Raw genomic sequence first — 23,144 nt, 5'->3', positions numbered from 1 at the left:
GGCAGACCTGAGATGAGTGTAGGAAACACTGCATTCCAGGAGGGTGAGAGGCAGCTAAAAAAACCCTGCTTCCTGGGATGGACATATGTTATTACTGACATCGTGGTTACTTGTGCACAGAGTTTGGGCAGGGAACAATTTGCCCCGTTTGCAGGCAATAAGGAGGTGCAGTAGATTGTTTTTTAAAATAATGATTCTAGTACTAAACTTTAAATAACCATATTATTAAAGTACATCATAAAGCATTATTTCTTATGACCCATTAGAAAAGTGATTGGATGTATATTCATTAATGATACATTTCAGTTTGTGTTTAAAGGCACATTCTGGATGCCATGAGGCAGAGATACAAGTGGAAGAGCAGAGATCAATTGGGAGGCTGTACAGTGGTTCGGTTGAGAGACAAAAGTTGTAGCAGTGCATACAGAGAGAATTAATTGCACTCTAAATATGTATGTTGTTGCCCTGGCTTGTGTGCCTCAGTGGATTGAGCACTGGCCTTCGAACCCATTGGTCGCCTGTTCTATTCCCCGTCAGGACACATGCCTGGGTCATGGGCCCGGTCCCCAGTAGGGGGCACATGAGAGGCAACCACACATTGATGTTTCCCTCCCTTTCTTTCTCCCTTCCTTCCCTTCTCTCTAAAAATAAACAAACAAAATCTTTTTTAAAAGAATAAATATGTATGTTGATTACTCTCCATGACACCAGTATTCCAGACTTGTAGCACTTCGGTAGGGCAAAGGAGTAAATAAATGTCTTTTTCTGAGACAGTGATAGTCCAGGTCAAAATTTTCCTGGGTTGCAGGTTTCATTACTCTTTTGATTGTGTCAAACAACCAGTTCCCCAGGGTGCAGTCCTTCTCCAAGACTAGTGTTTATGAACAGGATGTAAGGATTAGCCTTCTCCAAGATTGGCACTCTTGGCCTTAATGTAGAGGCCCTCACACTGATCCTGCCTACTTCTGTCTTCGTGATGAATTTTCAGGGGCCCTTGAATCCTTTCAAGGCTTCTTTGCTTTGGTTAGGGTGTCCCTACAGATATATCTCTGTAGCCTTATACCTGAAACAGAAGGACTCAGAAATGTATGTGTAGTTCTATTGTGCATCATCTGAGCACCAGTGGATGTGCTGTCATAAGAGAATGCTCGCCATGGTTCAGCCTCACTGTCCTATTAACATAAGGTTCTCTGTATTTGATTTGACTCAGGAGACAAATGAATTTCAAAATACAGGTCACACCTGCATTAGGCACCCTGCCAGTAATTGCTATTTCTTTTTTCCCTTCCTGTTTTGTTTTTCAAATATACTTAGCATATTACATACGAAGAAACAAATTCAGATAGGTCTGTAGTTGGATGTGTTGTCTGTTACATATTTTGAAAGCTTCAGGTCAAAGTACTATATATATTACCCGACTACTTGTGATTTGAATAATTTGATAAATGCAAATTTTGTAAAGAGTGGTTCCCTTCATTGTGATTTTCAACCATTTGCTTTTCTCTTCAAAGAAACGTTTAAGTCTGTTTTTTATATGCTGTCACGATCCGATACTTATGTGGGGTGTTGTAAATCTGTTCTTTCTGACATCACAGACATTAACGGCAGGAAGCAGATAGTGTATGCACGGGGAGGCCGTTTCACCCCTTTTCTGTAGTCGGAGGGTTTCAGCCAGTGGCAGTGTTGTGGCTGAGTAGCAGTCACATAGATGTCCTTCGTGTCACCTATACATTTATGGTGTGAGAATGTTAAAAATTCTTTTATCTTCAGGTCTTAACTCTCATAGAGCTCAAGTGAAAGAACAGATACATACTTTAAAATTGTCACTGTTTTCCTTCAATTGTTTCCAGGTGAGGAACAAAGAATAACATGTAATTAACCTGATTTCTTATATGCTTCTTAGATCATTGATTACTAATTTTTTCTGGATTTTTTTTTAACTTCTAAGACCAGTATCAAAGCTTAATCAAGAGAGTGAGAAAAATTTGGTGTCCACCAGGGTTTTGAAGAATTCCCTTTTTAATATTTTTCTATTTTAAATGATTGACTTTTATAGGACAGTCCTTCAATTTTGTGATCCTTGATCTGGTAGCCTTCCTAAATGACTGTCAAGTTTAAAAAACAGAAACCAACTCATTGGTCATATTATTAATAGCTCTGGCAAGAAGTATGTAGGTTCTCTACTTCCATTCTTTGAATAAGATAGGTTACTGATAGGTTTAATTTTCTCTCCCTTAGTTGCTTTTTTATTGTTCTAGAATTAGATCTAAATTAGTTTGAAAGTTGTTGAAACTGATGTACATTTACCTGCATTTATAGTTTAATGAACAGCTAAAACCATCATGCTTCTTTCACTTGTTAGTACTGCCTTATGGCTAGTAAAACAAATAACCAATTTTACTACTTAACTATAACTAACAGCATAGTTTTAATTTTTAAAATAAAAAATATTGCTTAGTAACAAGTCACTGTGTTCTTCATCCACTAGTATGTAGGAAGGTAGGGATATCTAGTTTTAATTATTGACTAGGGGATAGAAGAGGTACACTAATATAAAATTCAGTGTGAAAACATTTGGTTATACACTCAGATTCAATACTGATTTTCTTTGAACTCCTTTTATTTTTGTCTTTCTTGTTAATAACTTTGCTTTTAACAAGGTTATTCATGGCTGGACTGTTTTTTTGTACTGTTGAGAAAATGCCTAATTTTATATAAGAACATAACATTTTTATAAGAAGAGTAAAAGCTAATATTAATTAATGCAGATCTTTCATTATGTCATTCCTTTTAAACTTAGTTGTATCAGACTGGGTTCGGTCTGGAGATAGAAACCACACAGAGGGTTAAACAGGGTAAGTTTTATGTACTGAATTATTAGACTCTGATAAAAGAGTGACAAAAATGTGACTGTATATGGTTCCCTACGGCTAAGAAACAAAGGTCACCCTTACAAGGAGCCCCTTTCCAAGGCTGGGTTTAGAACTTGTTGAAGGAGGTCAAGTTCACCTCATTGGATTAGTAGGAAAATTTACTATTTTACCCTGATTAGAGCTGGTCTGTCATCACTGGGCAAGCAGGACAATGTGGAGTGCAGGCCACCAGGAACAGGTCATGGGTGTGCGGAGGGAGTGGTAGCTCTGTGGGGAACCATGGTCAGGCTACCCCTATGGGTCTCTGTAGGAAATCAGGTTGCTGACTGGGGCAGGGGACCTTCAGTGTGCCTGCCTGTACAGTCAAGAGCCCCATTCTCCTGCAGTGTCCTTTGAGCACCTTACACTGAGGAAGCTTAGTGTGCTTGTCACAGCAGAGGTGCTTAAAGACTTTATAGCAGTGCATCTATTGAAGGGTGACTTTGGAATTGAGTCATTAAATTGATAATGGGCACAATAATGTTCCTTTTTCCAAGGTGGGTTTGTTTATTTGTTTGTTTGTTTGTTTGTTTTTGGCCAGATGAGTATATAAAAACTTTTGCTGATAACCTTCCTGTACTTTTTATTGTATGTTTGTATTTGCTTTCCTTTCTTTAGCCCTGTTAACATTTTGAGTCAGATAATTCTCAGTTGTGTGGAGCTGTCCTATGCATTGTGTGGTGTTTAGCAGATTCCCTGACCTGTACCCACTAAATGCTAGTAACACACACGTATGTAATTGTGACAGCCAAAAATGTCTCCAGACTTACTGGGGAACCAAATCTTACCTGCTGAAGAACCACTGCTTTAGCCCATGTTTTCTTTTTTTTCCCCCCTGTTAAGAACAGTCTAAGTCTTTCATTTTATAAAGTTTTTCTTGTGGTTTTTAACAAGTTCTATTTTAAGAAAAGAGTGTGTATTTAGTAATTATAAACTTTTATTTTTAGAAGACACATTAGAAGCTATTTAATCTAATGCCTTGGTTTCATCTAGGAGTGAATTAGGGTAGACTTTTCAATTGATTTGTTTCTGAACACCAGCTATGTAGTTGCAAGCCTAGGAATAGAATGTAGAACTTTTTTTAAAAAGATTTTATTTATTTATTTTTAGAAAGAGGGAAAGAGAAGAAAGAGAGGGAGAGAAACATCAGTGTGTGGTTGCCTCTCACATGCCCCACCACTGGGGACCTGGCCTACAACCCAGGCATATGCCCTGACTGGGAACCAGCAACATGTGTTGCAGGCCTGTGCTCAATCCACTGAGCTACACCAGCCAGGGCAGATCCCAGAACTTCCAATGAAAAATTCAATACATAATATCCTATTATTCATTCTTTGACTCAAGAGTATATATTATACATGGATTGTAGGTAGGTGCTAGAGATCATTAATGATGAGGCAGTGAGTAAAAAAGCATTGAAAGAACAATTGATTCATATATGAAAGAACTGTGGTCAGAGGGGCTCTTCTTAACATTAAGATGCAGTTTTGTGGTTCCAACTGTTGAAACGGTTGTGGACTTTGAATCAGAAGACCAAGAGTCTGGTGTTGGTTCTGTATTAAATTCATAACAACCTGGACCTTAGTTGTCATTTGTGAAATTTCAGTAAACTAACTGGATTCTAAATCCCCTGTCATACCGGTTTTAGTGCAGTATCAGCCTTTCCCCTGATTGGAGTTGAGGATGAGAGTAGAGAAGCCTAGAGCCTGTCACAGTCTTCTAGGACAGGGGTGTAAGAAGAAACAAACTATTTTATATGAGTTTGATGGCCTAAGGGGAATGGATAGATTGCCAGGCAATTGGATTGAGGCAAATCTAGTATTATAGTAGCGAATATGCTTTACTACCAGACTGATCTGAAATTCTGGAGCTGTTGTGTGCTGTACAGAGATTTGATTCTAAGAAAACAATAATTTATTTTGATGTAGAATTCTGGGTGAGTTAAGGAGTTAAAAAACAATACATAGAATGGGAAACAATATTTGCTTATCCTTTATCAGATAAAGGATTTATATTCAGAATACATAAGGGACTCTAATAATATACAATTAAAAAAAGTTAAAAAGGAGACAAAAGATTTAATAGACATGGCTCCAAAGAAGATATATAAATGGCCAGTAATGGAAAGATGCTCCGTATAATTAATCCTTAGGGAAATTAAATCAAAACCATAAGGAGATACCACGTAGCACCCACTAGGGATGACTATAATAGAAAAGATGGACAATGACAAGTGTTGGCATGGATGTGGACAAATTGGAACATTTATACATTTCTGAATGGGAATGTAAATTGGTGCTGTCTCTTTGAAAAAACAGTTTGGCAGTTCCTCAAGTTGTAATTACTATATGGCAGTTAAACAGTTACCGTCTAACTCAGCAGTTCCACTCCTAGGTATATATACAAGAAAATTGAAAATGTGCATCCACACAAGAACTTATACAGAATGTTCATAGTAACCAACAAGTGAAAACAACCCAAATGTTCCATGAACTGATGAACAGGTAAAAAAAAAAAAAAGAAATATCTCCATACAATTAAATATCATTTGGCCATAAAAAAATTAATGAAGTTCTGATACATTGTTCAGCATGAATGAACCTTGGAAATATAGTCTGAGAGAGAGAGAGCAGATACTGTATGATCCCATTTATATGAAATTTCTGGAGTAGAGTTGAGATTAGTGATTTCCAGGGGATGGAGGAAGGGGAAAGGAAATAACTATTAATGGGTACAGATTTCTTTTGAGGATGATGAAAATTTTCTGAAATTAGGTGTTAGCGATGGTTGCTCAACTCTGAATGTACTAAAAGAACACCCAGTTGTACACTTTAAAGGGATCAATTTTATGGTATGTGAATTATATCTTAGTAAAGTCGGTTTTTTTCTGCTTCTAATTTTTTAAAAAAATTTATTGTTCAATTATAGTTGTTCCCATTTCCCCCCCATTACTTTCCCCTGCTCCACCCACTCCCACCTTCCACTTTCAGTCCTCCCTCCACTCCCCCCATTTCTCCCATCCCCCACTCCACCCCTCTTGCCTTTGAGTGAGCAAAATAGAACCAGAGACATGGAAATAAAGAACAAACTGACAGTAACCAGAGGCGAGGGGGAAGAGGAATAACGGGAAAGAAGGGGAAGGGTCAAATCAAGGAACATGTATAAAGGACCCATGGACAAAGTGAAGTGGGCTTTTTTAAAAAATTGAACCTGAAAATTTAAAAATGGTATAGTTTAAGCAGTCAGTTAACATTTGTTCACATTTCTTTCAAAGCATTTTCTATAATTTATCAGGGGGTTTTTTTCTGTTTCATGTTTACTGGGTTTGGTGCTTTGACTTTGTTTCTTTAACCAAGTTCTGGTTAGAATTTAGGTCACTTGACGCTGTTGCCTTTATAGTTTAGACATAGGAGTAGAATAAAGGCTATCAAGACGTCCACCATCTGAAGTTTTTGATGTCTTTTGCCTTGATAACACATGTAGTCATAATCCGTTAGGGTTCTCTTACGAGAAAAAATGTGTATGTGAATTATCTAGGAAGAAGAAACAGTAATGTAAAAATTATTTTTTCTATCTTTATATTTAGTTAAAGAAGCATAAGCTTAAGGGGAAAAAATAGCATACAAGTGATGCCCTTTTAAAAACTTCTAAGGTAAATGTTTAACGATTTTCATCTCTTCATGTGAAGTATTAAATGGTAATGTTATTCATATTTAATAATTTATCATTACAGACAGATTTGACCAGTTTTGGGCCATCAATCGGAAACTCATGGAATATCCTGCAGAAGAAAATGGATTTCGTTACATCCCTTTTAGAATATATCAGGTAGGAAGTAACATTTTTGACAGTAACAATTTACAAAAGCCTCAGACATCTTACTTCTTAAAGCAGTCTAGTCCAAAACTCTTTTAAGTTTGCATAGCAACTGAATAGTATTTCTCAGGGCTTTCCAGATTTCTTTCCATTGGTGACAGTCAAATGAGTGACTGCTCTGAAATATTTGTCTCATATTCATTTGATCCTCATTATTCACAGAGTCTGTATTTGCAGATTTGCCTGCTTGCTAAAATTCACCTGTAACCCACAGATGACTCAGCAGTGCTGTCTATTGTGGACCTGTGCAGAGGGACGAGGAATTTGATTTGCCCAGTACACACATTCTTGGCTTTGCTGTCGCCACCTTGCTTCTTCTCTCACACTGTGAACAAGTGACTCTACTTAGTGCTACGTTTTTCACATTTTCTGCTTTTTGTTGGTGATGTTGGTATTAAAAATAGCTCCCTTGCACAGTGCTGAAGTGCTGTCTTTATACAAAAACACACGTAAAACAAAGTGATATATTGATCAGTTGAAGAACATGTGACCAGAGGTTTGCTGTAACCCAACCCTGTATCTCCCCTAGGAGCAGTGGTTCAGCATTGCTAATTCAGTGTTTGTGGTGGCTATAAGCAAAGACCACAGATAAGAAGAATCAAGAGTCTTCATTGTCGTGCAGTAAGATAGGTGATAGGTACTCCTTACAACAAGCACCCTTTCATGGGGTAAAGAAACTGCGCGTTTCTATAGAGTATGTTAAAACTCCTATGTGTTTCTCATATAGCAAACAGTATATATTTGTTGAATAAATGGTATTACAGAAAGCAAGTTACCTATTATGAAAAAAAGTTAAGAATAGGAATTGGAAATATAATACCAAATTCTCTATTCTAGCAGAACTTCCATTCCACTCAAAGAGGTAGTGTCATAACTTGTCTTTGTAGCCATTGTCAGTGTCCCACAGTCTTTATTCATAGTTACTTTGATAGTTATTTTCAAATCTTTTGTAGAACTATCATGTAGAGGAAACAAATTGTCTAACTGAAAACGAGGAAACAAAAATCCCAGTATACTCAAAGAATGAAAGGTGTTTCTGACTTAAGGTTACTTTTCATTGATTTCATTAACATGATGAAAGGTAGACTATTTTAGTTCACAGATTCATAAAGTGAGAAAAATGCCCAATGGAATAAGACCACATTATCTAATTAGTCACACTCTACCTCTTCTTCCTTTTTTAATAGGAAAATAAAATTTTAATTCTACAAGTCACTTTGTTAAGCACAGTTATTACACAGTGGGTTTGGAAATACCACAGTCTGTTTATTTATACTTTATCTTGTATCTTGAAGAATCTGAGACATTTTACAAAAAACAAAATGGAAATTCAGCATGAAATTACATAAGCTATGAATAAGTGAAACCCTCAAATTTAGTAAAATTGACCTGCAAATTTGACCTCTAGCTTTTTATAACCTACTAGGTTGTCAGGGAAAGCTAAACTTCTTGGGCATTATATAGGAAAGAAATTTCATTTAGAGGGGTCGGGGCAAAATCCTTTATACCTTACCTACAGTAAAAAAAATTGTAGTTTCCATAAAACTGCTTCCTAAAGTGTCACTCAGTGATAACTAAAGACAATGTATCATAAGCCATGTTTCATCCACAGTATCATAAAACATTCGGTGAAGTATTGGGATGGTTAAGACAGACAAGAATTTTAGGCTGTTTTATGGGAGGATGTGTCTATCAAATAAGAAGGAAAATAATCAGTGAAGCATGGCAGTTGAGAATTGGAATTAACCAGTAAAGGTGAAGCCAGCAGAGGAGAGGTGTGCAGAGAACTGTTAAGAAAGGAGGGGAAGATTTGTTCTGATCACATGGGAAAGTCTCAGTCTTCCCTGTATAGCAAGGAGTAAAGCTAGCTGCCAAGAAGAGGAATCTAACAGTTTTGGCAACTGTTCTGTTCCACAGTGGCCAAATAGAACAGTTCCTGTATTTTCATTAAAAAAAAAAAAAATCAAGATAGACTGCAGGAAGCTTAGTTGTGTACTGAGAAAAGAATTATCTCACATTAGATGATTCTGTTCTCACCACCTAGGTATTCCTTAAAAGAACCTGTAGGATAGTTTTTCAGAACTGGGTTCAGTAATGATATGCTTGGGTTATTTCACAGAGAAAAGCCAAAATAGAGTCAGGTTTTATGGACTAAGTATAATATTTATAGTGGGTAAGATTTTTTTTTGTAGTCTGTAAATCTTACAGGAATTTCTTCACCGTCACTGACATAAATAATGGTGATTCATATATAGGCTAAAAACAGCAGGTTATCATAGAATTTTAGAGTAGTCCTTAAGTTTTCTGGGTGGAATTCAAATTTTTTTTTTTAAGCCACAACCCCCTTTGATTCTGAGCTTAGAAGGGGTGGGTGGATGGGGACCAATGGGGTTGACTTGGGTAGCTTGACTCTCTCCTCTTGGGCCCAGTAGTTATAGCAGTGACTACCTTATTTATAGAAATTCCGAAACACAGTTTGAAAATTACTTCTCTCTTTAGGTCTGTACAGGTTCAGTGCTTTGCCCAAGTTAGATAGTTCCAGAACGAGTTAGCATCCCTGGCTGGATACACTAATAGCCTCAACATACTAGTAACATATTTGAGGTAAGGTCAGATGTTTTCTAAAATATCTCTGTAGTAGGACTTAGCACAGGGTTTTGTACACTGTAAGTGCTTCATAAGTACTTATTTAATTGAATCCTGGGGTATTAAAAGTATCAAGGATCACATAATTTTAAAGCTGAAAAACTACTTCATAGATCAAATAATTCAAAACTGGAAAAGCTAGCAGAGTTTCCTTGATTTTAGATGGATGCTGGTTTTAATAAGGGCAATGCTGTTGTAGCAGTTGAAGAACAAAAAACACTTCTTACATTAACTAAAATGATGGGAGAAGAGTAGGAACAGGCAGAACAGAGCTATTGGAAGGGTTGCTTAAGAAAACAATGCGTGATCAAGATCACATTTAATTTTGACCTCTTTTTGCTTCAGTGTCCTAGTTTGACAGTTGGTAACTACATGTAAACCTCACTGAGTTCAGAAAGTTATAAAATACTGGGAGACAAAAAGGATGAAGCAGTTACCCTGGGAAAAAAGTTGTTTCCTAGAAGAGCAACGAACTAGAAGGAGGCCGCCGAGGCTCTGCGGGAGGCCTGACACTGACACCTGTGTTTTCACAGGAGGCAGTCTCGCCAGGCCTGTTTCCTCATCCATACAATGAAAGGGGCGTGACTGGGGGAGTTTATACATCTGGTTGCAGCTGTTTTTAAAGAAGCTGTGTGACCAATATGTCATTGTATCAGTGATGCTCTTATTTTTTAAAACATTTAAACTCCTGTTTTCAGAGCAGATTCCTCATTTGTATAAGAGCCCTTTTCTTTATGGCACTGTTTGACCCAAGTCGTTATGGTGCCGTATGACTTCTACTCACTACTAAAAATGAAATTTATACTTTTCAGCCAGTTCATCTTTTTATTAAGGCAGAGTAATTGTTTTGTTGGTGCTGTGTGTCCAGGGTCTAAAAAGTGCCTGGCGTGTAGTAGGCATTTGTGAATATTTGTTAATTCAGTAAATTGTTCCTTAATAATTAATAGCTAATTCAGGGCTATTCTTTTGTACCATGGACTCCCTATGATTGTGCCATATTGAATTCTCAGAGTTTAGTAAAGTATCTTATTTGTGGAGTAGTTAAATAAAATACATCGCAGACATCCCCAAGAGTTCCAGGACCGATTTGAGACAGATGCCTTTCAGCACTTATATGGATGGTTGGGTTCTAGCATGTATATTTAACTACACAGTAGTTTCTGTATGGTAAATACTTTAAGCTCCTATGGGAAAAGTGTGTTATACTATTACTTAATATAGGAATTATGGTCAGAATAATAGTACAGTTGTACAGAAAGGAGATCTTCCTTTTCACATTTACATTCTTTTCTGGGGAAAAATTGTCAGCTGTATCCATACCTCTTCCTGTGGTGTCATAACACAGGAGGATTTAGAGAGAGAATGTGAGAGAGAGAGGGAGGGGGGATAGAAAGAGAGAATGTGTATGAGAGAGAGAATGGTTTTTATAGAGTTCTATAATTAGATAGAAAGTGGGAAGCTAGAGAATTCTCAAAATTTGCTTGATGAGATGTGGCTGCCAGGTGGGGCCCGTGTTCAGGCAGATTGCTGCCTGATCTTTCCTGTGTCAAGATGAATGTGCATTTTTTCCTCAAATAGGAGACAGAGCCTGAGGTTTTCTTTCTTATATAACTTTCTTGTTGGCTTTACCCATTTCCAGTTTGGTTCTTACTTGAATTTGTTAAAATTTTGGAAGTGAGATAGGTAAGTGAGTATAAAATTTAGGAGCCTTAATTTTTCCCAGTTGTTCATTTCCTGGCTTTTTCCGACCCTGTTTTGTATTTTCAGTTCTTCATGCTTGCCTAACCAAAGGAAGGTGGGCTCTGCTTTCCGTTTTCCTAATTATGTGATCTAACAGTGACACAGCTTTCTGTTGCCCGACTCCTTCACAGCTGATTTGTTTGGGTGGTTAGCATACTCCATTGATTTACATAGCTTTTACTTAGGCTGCATTTTGATTAATCTGTACCTCTTTCTTTAACATGCTAGACATAAATCCCTGTACTATTTGAAACCTTAAGATAGTAAGTAAATTTACATAAAATCTGAAAATTCAAGTTTTAATAAGATAAACGAAGGTCATAATTTTGCTAAAGTAGTTATTTTTTTCTTTGCAGAATCCTAATAGAATTCCTCTGTAGCAAGGGGTAAAAAGGAAGGGGACCGAGCATGCTTGCGTTAAGCCCATTTTATCTTTTGAAGCCTCAAAACAGTCTTATGATGATATAAGGATCAATATTTGATTTTATATAAAGGAAACTGAAGCTGAGAGACTTTCAAGTCAATTCCTCAGTAGCACACAAATGAAAAATGGAAGTGCTAGAATTGAGACCTAGGGGAAACTTAACAAATATTATTTTACTTATAAAAACTAAGACTATGTAATTTTTAGGACATAATTATCCCAAAAAGTGAAGTCCACCTTGACCAAATAAAGTTGATAGAAACCTAGAAAATCTCTTAACTGGTGATACTGTTTAAAGGCTGACTGTTTTACAGACTGTTGGAAAACTTTAGTTCTTTTTCATGTGCCCATGATAATCAATTATCATGAGCTCAAAATGACTATAATATAGTGACAGAGTTTTAGTGGTAAAAGTAAAATAAATCCAAAAATAGTCTAGATACCCCTTACAGATCAAAATGTGTCATTTCTGTCATTTACATAACAGTTTAGTTTGGTGTATGAGTTTCAAGTCTGTGTGCCTGAAATCCAGGTGCTTCATATTAGCCAGTATTCTAGAGATGAGGTTAATGGCAGGAAGTGTTTCAGAAATGTAACTAAAATGTTATTTAGAATAGCATGTGTAAACAGATGGTGATTAATGAAGATCTCTGTTAAAAAGATTGTACAATGACTGTGAGGTCCTTAGGCATTGGTATTTAGCTTGCAGGGCGAGTATTTGGCACATTATTTTTGTTTTCCAAAAAGCAATGGATTTATAAATGTTAACCTGCCAATGTACTTTGTGTAATAAAAGTTTGTCTTATACATTCAGTAATTCAGTAAGTTCATTTACTGAAACATATTTGCATGCTGCGCTGTGCTGTGCACAGGGATCCAGGTAGTGATTAATACCGCGTAACACCCATGTAAGTATATAAACAAATATAAAATCACAGCTGTGACTGGCACTGTGAAGGAGAGGTAGATAGTTCAGTAGAAGTCTAACTCCTCTGAGGAATTTGATCTAGTTTGAGAGGGCTTCCTTGATGAAGTATTACATCTCTTGAGATGTGACAAGCGGGTGGAGTTCAGGTAGTCAGAGAGTGATGAGAAGACCTTTGTAGGCAGAGGGCACATTGTAAGGATAAGGGCAACCTGCTGGTCTGAGCCCAGAGTTGGGGGGTGGGAATAAGGCTGCGGAGGTAAACGTCAGACCATAGTTTGAATATCTGTTCATATTTATTCAATAAGGAGTATTTAATTACCTACTCTGTACTATAAGTTATTCTGGACGTTAAAATAAATCCAGAGGATGCTTTTAGTTTTAAACAGAAACATGAAGCTGATAAACAAGACTTGTTTTCTTTGTTTAAATCTGTTTTTTAAATTTAAATTTATTTTTTTAAAGATTTTATTTATTTATTTATTTTTAGAGAGAGAGGAAGGGAGGGAGAAAGAGGAGAGAAATATCGATGTGTGAGAGATATATCCATTGGTTACCTCTTGCCTGTCCCCAAATGGGGACCTGGCCCAAAAGCCAGGCATGTGCCCTGACTGGGAATCAAATCAGTGATGTTTTAGTCCACAGACCAGCACTTAATCCACTGAGCCACACCAGGATTTATTTTCTGATAAAGTTAAAGTGAGGACAGTAGAAATGTGTGGCGAATTACGGTGTTGTTAGGATTCCTCCTCCTCCAGTAATGTGGAGGTTTTGGTAAGAAATTATAATTCTGTTTTTTTCATTGTTTTCTACTTTAGTTATGGTAACATCTAGAAGAAAGGCCAAAGGACAAGAGGAAGGACTTCAATTGGGCAATAAACTGAATATTATTGCTTTTAATTTCATTTTTTTGGTCATTTCAAAAAGAAACACTGAGTAATTTGTAATACATTTTGAACTGTGCAGAAATATTTAATATCTTTAGCAGGATAGAATGTAAATATTCTCTGTTCAACAGCTGATCACATGTTACTTAATTTTTTTAGAGTTATTTATAATACCTTTCTTTAAATTGTTTTAATTTTTTAAATTGTTGTGGATACATACAGCATAAAATTTACTATCTTTAGCCATTTACAAGTGTATACTTCAGTAATATTAAGTACATTCACATTGTTGTGCAGTCTCTAAAACACTTCTCATCTTGAAAACTGAAACTCTACCCTATAAACAACAGCTATGAATTTGAGTCCTCTAGTTACTTCATATAAGTGGAATCATAAAGTTTTTGTGTGCGACTTGCTTATTTCATTTAACGTATTGTCAGAATTCATCCATGTTACAGCATGTATGTATATATACCACATTTTACTTATCAGTAGACAGGCACTAGGGTTGCTTCTGCCTTTTAGTTATTGTGACTAAATATGAACTAAATATGTTCATACTGCTATGAACATGGGTATATTAGTCAGGGTTGTCCAGAGAAACAGAACCAATAGAATGTGGAGAGAGATTTATTTTAAGGCCTTCAACTGATTAGTTGAGACTTATCCCCATTATGGAGGGTAATTTGCTTTACTTCGAGTTAACCAACCTAAATATTAATCTCATACAGCCCTGCCTGGTGTGGCTCAGTGGATTGAGTGCTGGCCAGCAATCATAAAGAGTCGCAGGTTTGATTCCCACTCAGTGCACATGCCTGGGTTGTGGTCCAGGTCCCCAGTAGGGGGTACATGAGAGGCAGCTACACATTGGTGTTTCTCTCCCTCTGTTTCTTCCTCCCTTCCCCCTCTCTAAAAATAAATAAATAAAATCTTTTAAAAAATAAATAAATATTAATCTCATTAAAAAACACCTTCACAAAAATATCCAGAATAATATTTGACCAAATATCTCTGGGTAGCTTGGCCCAACCATGTTGATATAAAATTAACTATTACAATGGGTGTATGAATATTTTTTTGAAAACCTGCTTTCATGTGGTAATTCTATTTTTAGATTTTTAAGGAACCTGCCATATTATTCTCCATAGCAGCTGCACCATTTTATGTTTCTACTAACAGTGCACAAGGGTTCTATTTTCTCCACATCTTCACCAACACTTGTTTTTTACTGGTTTTTTTTTTTTTTTAAGTAGACATCCTAATGGGTGGGAAGTAGTATCTCATTGTGGTTTTGATTTGTGTTTCCCTGCTTATTAGTGATGGTGAGTATTTTTTATGTGCTTTTTTTTTTAAGATTTTATTTATTTATTTTTAGAGAGGGAAGGGAGGGAGGGAAAGAGAGAAACATCAATGTGTGGTTGCTGGGGGCCATGGCCTACAACCCAGGCATGTGCCCTGACTGGGAATCGAACCTGCAATGCTTTGGTTCGCAGCCCGTGCTCAATCCACTGAGCTACGCCAGCCAGGACACTTTATATGCTTTTTGAATATGTGTATATCTTTGGACAAATATATACAAAGACTTTTATATGTAAGTCTGTGATTCATCTGCAATGTGATGTTTGGACCATTTTGAAAATCGGATTGGGTTTTTTTTTTTGTTATTGGATTGTAGTACTCAACTTCTTGTTTTTAATGTCTATGTTATGTTCAGTGTATATTCATACTAAAATATGTTTAGTATTCCTTATTGATAAATCAATTTCCAGTTTATTTGTTTCCAGTTTTTGTCACCACAAAAGTGCTGCAGTAAACAGTAGCACATATGTATTCTTTTAGGTCTATGGTATATAGATACCCAAGAATGGATTTTTGAGTCAAACAGTAAAGAGTATGTAAATTTTTTTTAAATGTTGGCAGGTTACTTTCCAAAAATATATGAATTCAGATTTCTACCAACAAGGTACAAAAGTATTTTTCTGTCCTATATCTCCATCAGCGATAGGCATAACAACTCTTGGACATGTAAAGAGACGATCCCACTTGTACTTTAGTTAGTGTTTCTCTCATACTTAGTAAGTCTGTGTGTCCACTCACCTTTGTTGACCGTGTGGATTTGTTTTCCTATAAATTGCCTCATGTTTTGTATTTTCTTCTAGGTTATTTATATTGTTTTATAGAGGTTATTTTTTTGTATATATTAACCATTTTTCTGTGAAACACTATAAAAATAATCACAACTATAATATTTGTCTTCATTTTGAAAGTATCTTTATATAAAAAGGTTTTTAACTCTTTTTTAGTCAAGTATATTTTTTTCTTAGTTGTGTATGGATTTCTTTCTTTGTTAAGAAGGCCTCTCCCCGTACATCTACAGATTATATATACTTTTCTTACCTATCTTTTCTTGTAAGATTGATTTTTTTTAATATGTAAATCTTTAATTCATCTGGAACTTGTTTTTAAATATTGTGTGAAATATAAGGGTAGAGCTGTATTTTCTTCCAGGTGATAGCTTGCTGTAATAGGATCATTTATTATATAAACTAAAGGTTGGCAAACTTTTTCTTTAAAGAGCCAGATAGTAAATATTTTCAGCTTTGCAGACCAGATGGTCTCTGTCGCAACTGCATAACTTTGTAGCTTGAAAGCAGCATAGACAGTTTGCAGATGATGGGCATGGCTGTGTTCCAGTACAACTTGATTTACAAAAACAGGCAAAGGGCACAGTTTGGCTTTCAGGCCATAGTGTATTAACTTCTTATATAAACTGTCGTTTTCTTATGGATAAAAATGCCACCTCTGTTTTACATTAAAATAGTTTGACTACTGGGATCTATTTCTGGACTCTGTGTGTGTTTATTCTCATGCCAGCATTATTTTTATATTATTTTAATATATAATGGGAAAATTCAGCCCATTTTCATCCTTTTCATGATTATTCTTCATCATTAATTTTTCCATTTGACACTTTTTAAATCATTTAATTCCCCACAGCTTCCTATTCGATTATAAGGGGAACTACATTAGATTTCTATTTTAATTTTGGTAGAATTCACCTTCTTAGGTTATTAAATCTTCCCACATAAGAACATGATACATTTTTCTTATTCAGATTTTGTTGTATGCTCTTTTTTAAGTATATTTTATTGGTTATTCTATTATAGTTGTCCCATTTTTCTCTCCTCTTTTTCCTCCTCCACCCTATAACGCCCCCTTCCCTCCAGCATTGCCCGCCATCCCTTAGTTCATGTCCATGGGTCGTACATAGAACTTCTTTGACTTCTCTATTTCCTGTACTGTTTTTAAGCTCCCCATCTATTTTGTACTTACCAATTACGTTTCTTATTCCCTCTACCTTTTCCACCGTTCTTCCCCTCCCGATTGATATCCATCCACGTGGTCTTTATTTCTGTGATTCTTTTCCTGTTCTAGTTGTTCACTTTGTTTTCATTTTTGTTTTTGTTTTAGGTTCAGTTGTTGATAGTTGTGAGTTTGCTGTTGTTTTACTGTACATGTTTTTTATCTTCTTTTTCTTAGATAAGTCCCTTTAACATTTCAATATAATAAGGGCTTGGTGATGATGAATTCCTTTAACTTGACCTTATCTGAGACACACTTTATCTGCACTTCCATTCTAAAGGATAGCTTTGCTGGATAGCATAATCTTGAATGTTGATCCTTGCCTTTGATGACTTGGAATACTTCTTTCCAGCCCCTTCTTACCTGTAAGGTTTCTTTTGAGAAATCAGCTGATAGTATTATGGGAACTCCTTTGTAGGTAACTGTTTCCTTTTCTCTCGCTGTTTTTAAGATCCTCTCCTTATCCTGGGTTATTTAATTACGATGTGTTTTGGTGTGTTCCTTTTTGGGTCCAACTTATTTGAGACTCTCTGCGCTTATATATTTTTTCCTTTGCCAGATTGGGGAAGTTCTCTTTCATTATTTTTTCAAATATGTTTTCAATTTCTTGTTCTTGTTCTTCTTCTGGCATCTTTATGATTTGGATGTTGGAACGTTTAAAGTTGTCCCGTAGGTTCCTAAGCGTCTCTTCATTTTTTTGAATTCTTATTTCTTCATTCTGTTCCATTTGAATGTTTATTTCTTCCTTTTGTTCCAAATTGTTTACTTGAGGCTCAGTTTCCTTCCCTTAGCCCTTGGTTCCCTGTATATTTTTCTTTATTTCACTTTGCATAGCCTTCACTTCTTTTGTGGCCGTACTCAATCATTTCTGTGAGCATCCTTATTACCAGTGTTTTGAACTCTGCAACTGGTAGATTGGCTATCTCCTCGTCACTGTGTTCTTTTTCTAGAGTTTTGATCTGTTCTTTCATTTGGGCCATGTTTCTTTGTCTCAGCATACCTGTTATATTTTAGGGGGCAGAGCCTTAGGTATTCACCAGGCTGCATTGTGGTACTGTATGTGGGGAAGGGGTCTAAGAGGGAATATTGTTGCTTGCTGAGTTCTTGTCCGGCTTTCAGTTACTTCCCCCACTACTCACAAGCAAATTGCACTCTTCTGATGCTGATTCCTGGGTGGGTGAGTTTTTGTATGTTATAGGGCCCCTTGGGGTCCTCCAGTGGACTCCCCTGTGAAACCAGCAATTTCTCACACTACCACAACCCACACAGATTTTTACAGCCAGAGATTTTGAAGCTTTATTTTCCCACACTGGAACCCTGGGTTGCGTGGTCTGTCTTGCTCCCCAGTTGTTCCTTCCAGTTCATCCCCACTCAAGTGTGGGACCACCTGGTCCTCCAGCTGCTGCCTTGCTTTACAGCCTCTTCACCCTGGCTGCCCATCTCTGCCCCTCCTACCAGTCTGGATGAATGTTTTTGTTTTTTTTTTAACAACTCATTGGTTATCAGATTTCTATACAGTTTGGTTTTCTGGCAGTTCTGGTTTTTTGTTTTTAAGTTGGTGGTTATTCTTCTTTTGGTTGTGTGAGGAAGTAAAGCGTTATCTACTTACGCCCCCCATCTGGCCTTTCGTTGTGTTTTCTTATAGATTTTAAGGTTTTCTCAAATCAACTGGCAGAGGTCTGTAGCTCCCTCCATGTAGGCCCCACCTGCCTGCTGACCCCAGCAGCTGCCTTAGCTCAGGAGACCTGCTGTGTTGGGTAGGACAGCTATTTCCAACATTTTTCATCTCATGGCACACATAAACAAATTATATACTGAAATTTTTGCAGCACACCAAAAAATACAGTTTTTGTTGATCTGACCAAAAAATAAGTAAAATAATTTTGATTCATTCATAGAGGAAGGCTATTGCTGTGTTAGCTGTTGTCATTTTTTAATTTGACAATCTAAGGGAAAAGAGGTCAGTGCACCTGACTAAATCATCAGGTATTGCCTAATATTTTAAAAATTCATGTAGCACACCAGTTGAAAATCATTGGGGTAGGAAATAGAATTGGGAGTAGAGGGGAGAAGGGGAAGCGATAAGCTCCCAGAACCTCCTCCATGTACAGTTGTCTTTTTATATATAAAATACTGTATAACAGTAATCCTTGAGGAAAGATGTCTGATTCTTAACTTACATGTTGAGACATCTGTACTTAAAAATAGGATTTGTATCTCATGTTTAAAGACAAAGTATGGATAACATGGATAGTCAGTTCTTAAAATCACTTCTGATCCAAGCGAAGATAACAATTATAAATTGATAAATAACTTGCAAGTTGAAGACATAGCATTCATTTTTGTCTTTTTGTATAGATATTAATCTGAGGTCAGTTTATGAAGTTAATTTAAGTTCTTCCTAGAGTATCTTAAACATTTATTCAGCAGCTGTGGGGGAATCTGTAGTAAACACAGAGAAGCCGAGCCTCTGCATCCTTGCACTTCTCCCAATGCCGTCCACGTAATAGGTGCTCGATAAACACACAGACTAGATGAACAAACTAGCACGTCCTAATCACCTATGAAAGCAGTGATGTTTCGGGGTTTATAATAAGTTATACATAATGGTCACGATCATACACTTTTACTACAGAATTCTGGTGTAGATTTTCTGTTAGGCAGTAACTACCATTCTCTACTATTGCTGTAAAGTTGTAGAACAAAATGATATGAGATGTATAAAAATAAGAAGTCATCTTATATTTGTATAGCGCTTTATATTTTATACTTTTCATGCTACCTCATTTGATTTTCACAACATTCTTGTATAGATAGGACACATAATCTTTTCTACAAGATAAAAGTTTATGATAAGATAAAGGACACACAGCTAGTGAGCAGTGGAACTGTGACTACAGTACAAATCTATCTCAAAATAGTATATACACGTGTGTAGTATAAAATATTATCTTTTTGCAAGATGGTAAATGTTTATTGACACTTCAGCAGTTGCGTATGAGATTAATTATCTGTAGGCATAGATTGGTTCAATTAATGGAGACTTCTTTTGGAGCATTATGATTTGAATTTTAAAGAAATAAAGAAGTAGAGTTCAACATTCCATTTATTTGGTTTCATTTTGCTTTAATTTAAAATTTCCTTTTTCTGCATTGTATTTCAATGCTAACTCTCAAAATTATTTTCTGAAATTAGTTGGAATCTTCATTACTTAAAAAGCTAAATTATTGAAGTTAGAGTAGACAATTAATCTGTAGAGACAGAAAGTAGGACCAAGCGAAAGGGCAGGGTGCAGATGGACTAATAAGGGACAGGAGGGAGCTATGGGGGGTGATGGAAATGTCCTGTAACTTGGGGCAGTGGTCTTAAAGCTGCAACAGTTTGTTACAGTTTGAACTGTACACTTAAAATGTGTTCATAAGTTTAAAAATTGGGTAATCAATCAGATTGTGGACTGGGGAAAGTCCTGGGAACTTCTTACATGATTATCACATCCAAACTACATTAATCAGCTTAAGCCCCTCCTTGTTAGGTTAGGTTCTTGTGATATGCTTAAGTTCTGGGTGGTTTTGTTTTGCTTTTTATTGTTTTTGTTGTTTGATTTTGCCTTAACATTAGCATTTACCTTAAAAAAAATTCTTTGCTGCTTGGTTTGAGTTGATTTCTTATCCTTTTCCCTAGTGTAAATTGCCACTAATCTCTTTTCTAATTTTACTTCATGGAATTTTTTTATTTTTAACTTTAATTGTTGCTAAAGTACAGTTGTCTTCATTTTCCCCCTTATTTGATAGGATTTTATATCCTGTTTTGTACTTCAGTCATCAGTCTCTAGTCATATCTTGACAATAATTAGAACAGTACAAGAATAGCTACAGTGTTATGTATAGTTATCAGACAAGCCTGTCTTAATTGTACTGTATGAATAACTATTGTATTATGTTCCATAGTATAGAGCTGGAATCTTAAGCACCTTCTGCACCACAAGATACTGATCAGGAATTGACATTATTATAGATAGCAGTAAACAACTAGAATGGCATAGTATAAGGTATGAGCTTAGAAATTTCCGAAGAAAAATTTTAAAAGAACTGTCATATAACAAATGTAAACACATGAAATTTACTCATTCTAATTCCTTAAGGTATAATTCACATACCATGCAATTCACCCCTTTAAAATGTACAATTTTGATGTATTCACAGAGGTATGTAAACATTACCACTAATTTCAGAATGTTCTCATCACCTCAAAAAGAATCGTATCCCCATTATTAGTCACCCCTATTCCCTCTTTCCCTGGCCCCTGGTAACTACTGATCTACTGTCTGTCATTGTGTAAGTGGAATCATATCAAATGTCTCTCTGCGTCTGCCTTCTTTCACATGGCATAAAATTTTTAAGGTTCATGCATCTTGTAGCATGTACCTTATTCCTTTTTATGACTGAAAAACATTCCCTTGTATGGATATACCACATTTTGTTCATTTATTCATCAGTTGGTGAACGTTTGTGTGGTTTTCACTTTGGAACTATTATTAATAACACTACTATGAACATTTGTGTATAAGTTTTGGGGTATACATGTGTTTTTAGTTTTCTTGAGTATATACTTAGGAGTGTAATGAGTGGGTCATATGGTAGCTACATTTAACCATTTGCTGAACTGCTGAACTGTTCCAAATTGGCTACACCATTTCACATTCCCCCTGATAATATATGGGAGTTCAAATTTCTCTATATTCCTGCCAACACTTGTTATTGTACATCTTTTTTATTATAGTCATCCTAAGTGAATATGAAGGGGTATCTCATCATGATTTTGATTTTGATTTCCCTAATGACTAATGATTTGAGCATCTTCTTATGAGCTTACTGGTCACTTGTGTATTTTAGGAGAAATATCTCTTTAAAAACCTTTGCTCATTGTTAAATTGGATTGTTTTATTGCTGAGTTGTAAGAGTTTTTTTAAAAAAATATATTCTGATACTAAACCTTTATTTCATGTATGCTTTGCAAATATTTTCTTCAATTTTGTGAGCTGTCTTTACTCTCTTGGTGATGTCCTTTGAAGCACAAAAGTTTTCAATTCTGATGAAGTCCAGGTCATTTTTTCTTTGGGTACTTATGCTTTTATACTGTAGCTAAGAAACCATTGCCTAATACAAGGTGATGAAGAATTTCTCCTGTGTTTTCTTCAAAAATTTTAGTTGTAGTTCTTTCATTTAGGTCTTTGATTCATTTTGTGTTAACTTTTGTATATGATGCAAAGCAGGGTGTCTAGCTTCGTTCTTTTGTATGTGGATATGTGTTCTAGTTCCCCCAGAGTGATTTGTTGAAAAGACTTCTTTTCCTGATTAGTTTGTGTTGACACTCCTGTTGAAAATGAATTGTCCACAAACATATGGGTTTATATCTAGACTCTCAATATTACTCCATTGATTATATATCTGTCCTATACTACATACTCTTGAATTCCATAGCTATGTTATAAGTTTTGAAATCAAGAAGTATGTTTTCTTTTTCATGGTTATTTTAGTTATTCTGGATTTATTTCATTTCTATACAAGTTCTAGGATCAGCTTGTCAGTTTATGCAAAAGAGGCAAGTGGGATTTTGATAGAAATTGTATTGAATGTGTAGATTTATGTAGTACTGCTATCTTTCTTTCTTTTTTTTCAGTATTGCTATCTTAACAAACAATATTAAGCTTTTCAATCCATGAACACACACAGGGTTTCTTTCTTTAAAAAAAAAAGATTTTATTTATCTAGTTTTAGAGAGAGAGGAAAGGAAGAAGGGAAGAAGAGAAACATCAGTCAGTTGCCTCCCACACGCCCCCAACAGGGGGCCTGGCCTGCAACCCAGGCGTGTGCCCTGATGGGGAAATCAAGCAGGGAACCTTTCCATCCATGAGACGATACCCAAGCCACTGAGCCACACCACTCAGGGCCAGACAGGGTTTCTTTCTATTTATTAAAGTATTCGGTTTGTTTCAATGATGTTTTATTGTGTAGTGGTATCTCGGTACTCGTTTTTTTGTTCCAGAACTCAGGACAAGCACCAAAGCCAACGAGTACTGAGTGTCAAAGCATTTTCACTTGCGGGGCAGTATTGTGATTCATACAAGTTCTAGTGAGCGTGACAAGCCTCGAGCAAGTGCCAAGTGCTGAAACATTTTTTTCTCATCAGAATGCATTGAGTATAGGGTTTGACGTGTTCTGAAGCTGACAAGTGCTGAGGTATGGCTGTTTTTAGATTGTTCATTGCTAGTGTATATAAATAATATTTTTGTATATTGATCTTGTGTTATGTATAGCCTTACTGAGCTTATCTATTACAAGTAATATTTTGTTTTACTGGTTCCTTATAAT

General features: G+C 36.1%; 1 protein-coding gene across 5 annotated transcripts in view; it reads left to right on the top strand.

Annotated features, from left to right (window-relative positions):
* Positions 1-23,144, top strand: part of ATG5 (autophagy related 5) — a 122,948-nt gene that overhangs the window by 55,520 nt on the left and 44,284 nt on the right. For all 5 annotated transcript variants that reach the window (XM_045843525.1, XM_045843523.1, XM_045843524.1 and 2 more), the window contains one exon: positions 6,646-6,740. In XM_045843525.1, the coding sequence (XP_045699481.1) occupies positions 6,646-6,740 (95 nt within the window). The remainder of the gene's footprint in view (positions 1-6,645; positions 6,741-23,144) is intronic.

Source organism: Phyllostomus hastatus, unplaced genomic scaffold (genome assembly GCF_019186645.2).
Source record: "Phyllostomus hastatus isolate PE091 unplaced genomic scaffold, TTU_PhHast_1.1 phas_contig_40, whole genome shotgun sequence".
In the NCBI taxonomy this organism is placed as follows: Eukaryota; Metazoa; Chordata; class Mammalia; order Chiroptera; family Phyllostomidae; genus Phyllostomus; species Phyllostomus hastatus.
Note: the sequence above shows the minus strand (reverse complement) of the source record. Positions and strands in the feature narration are given on the sequence as shown.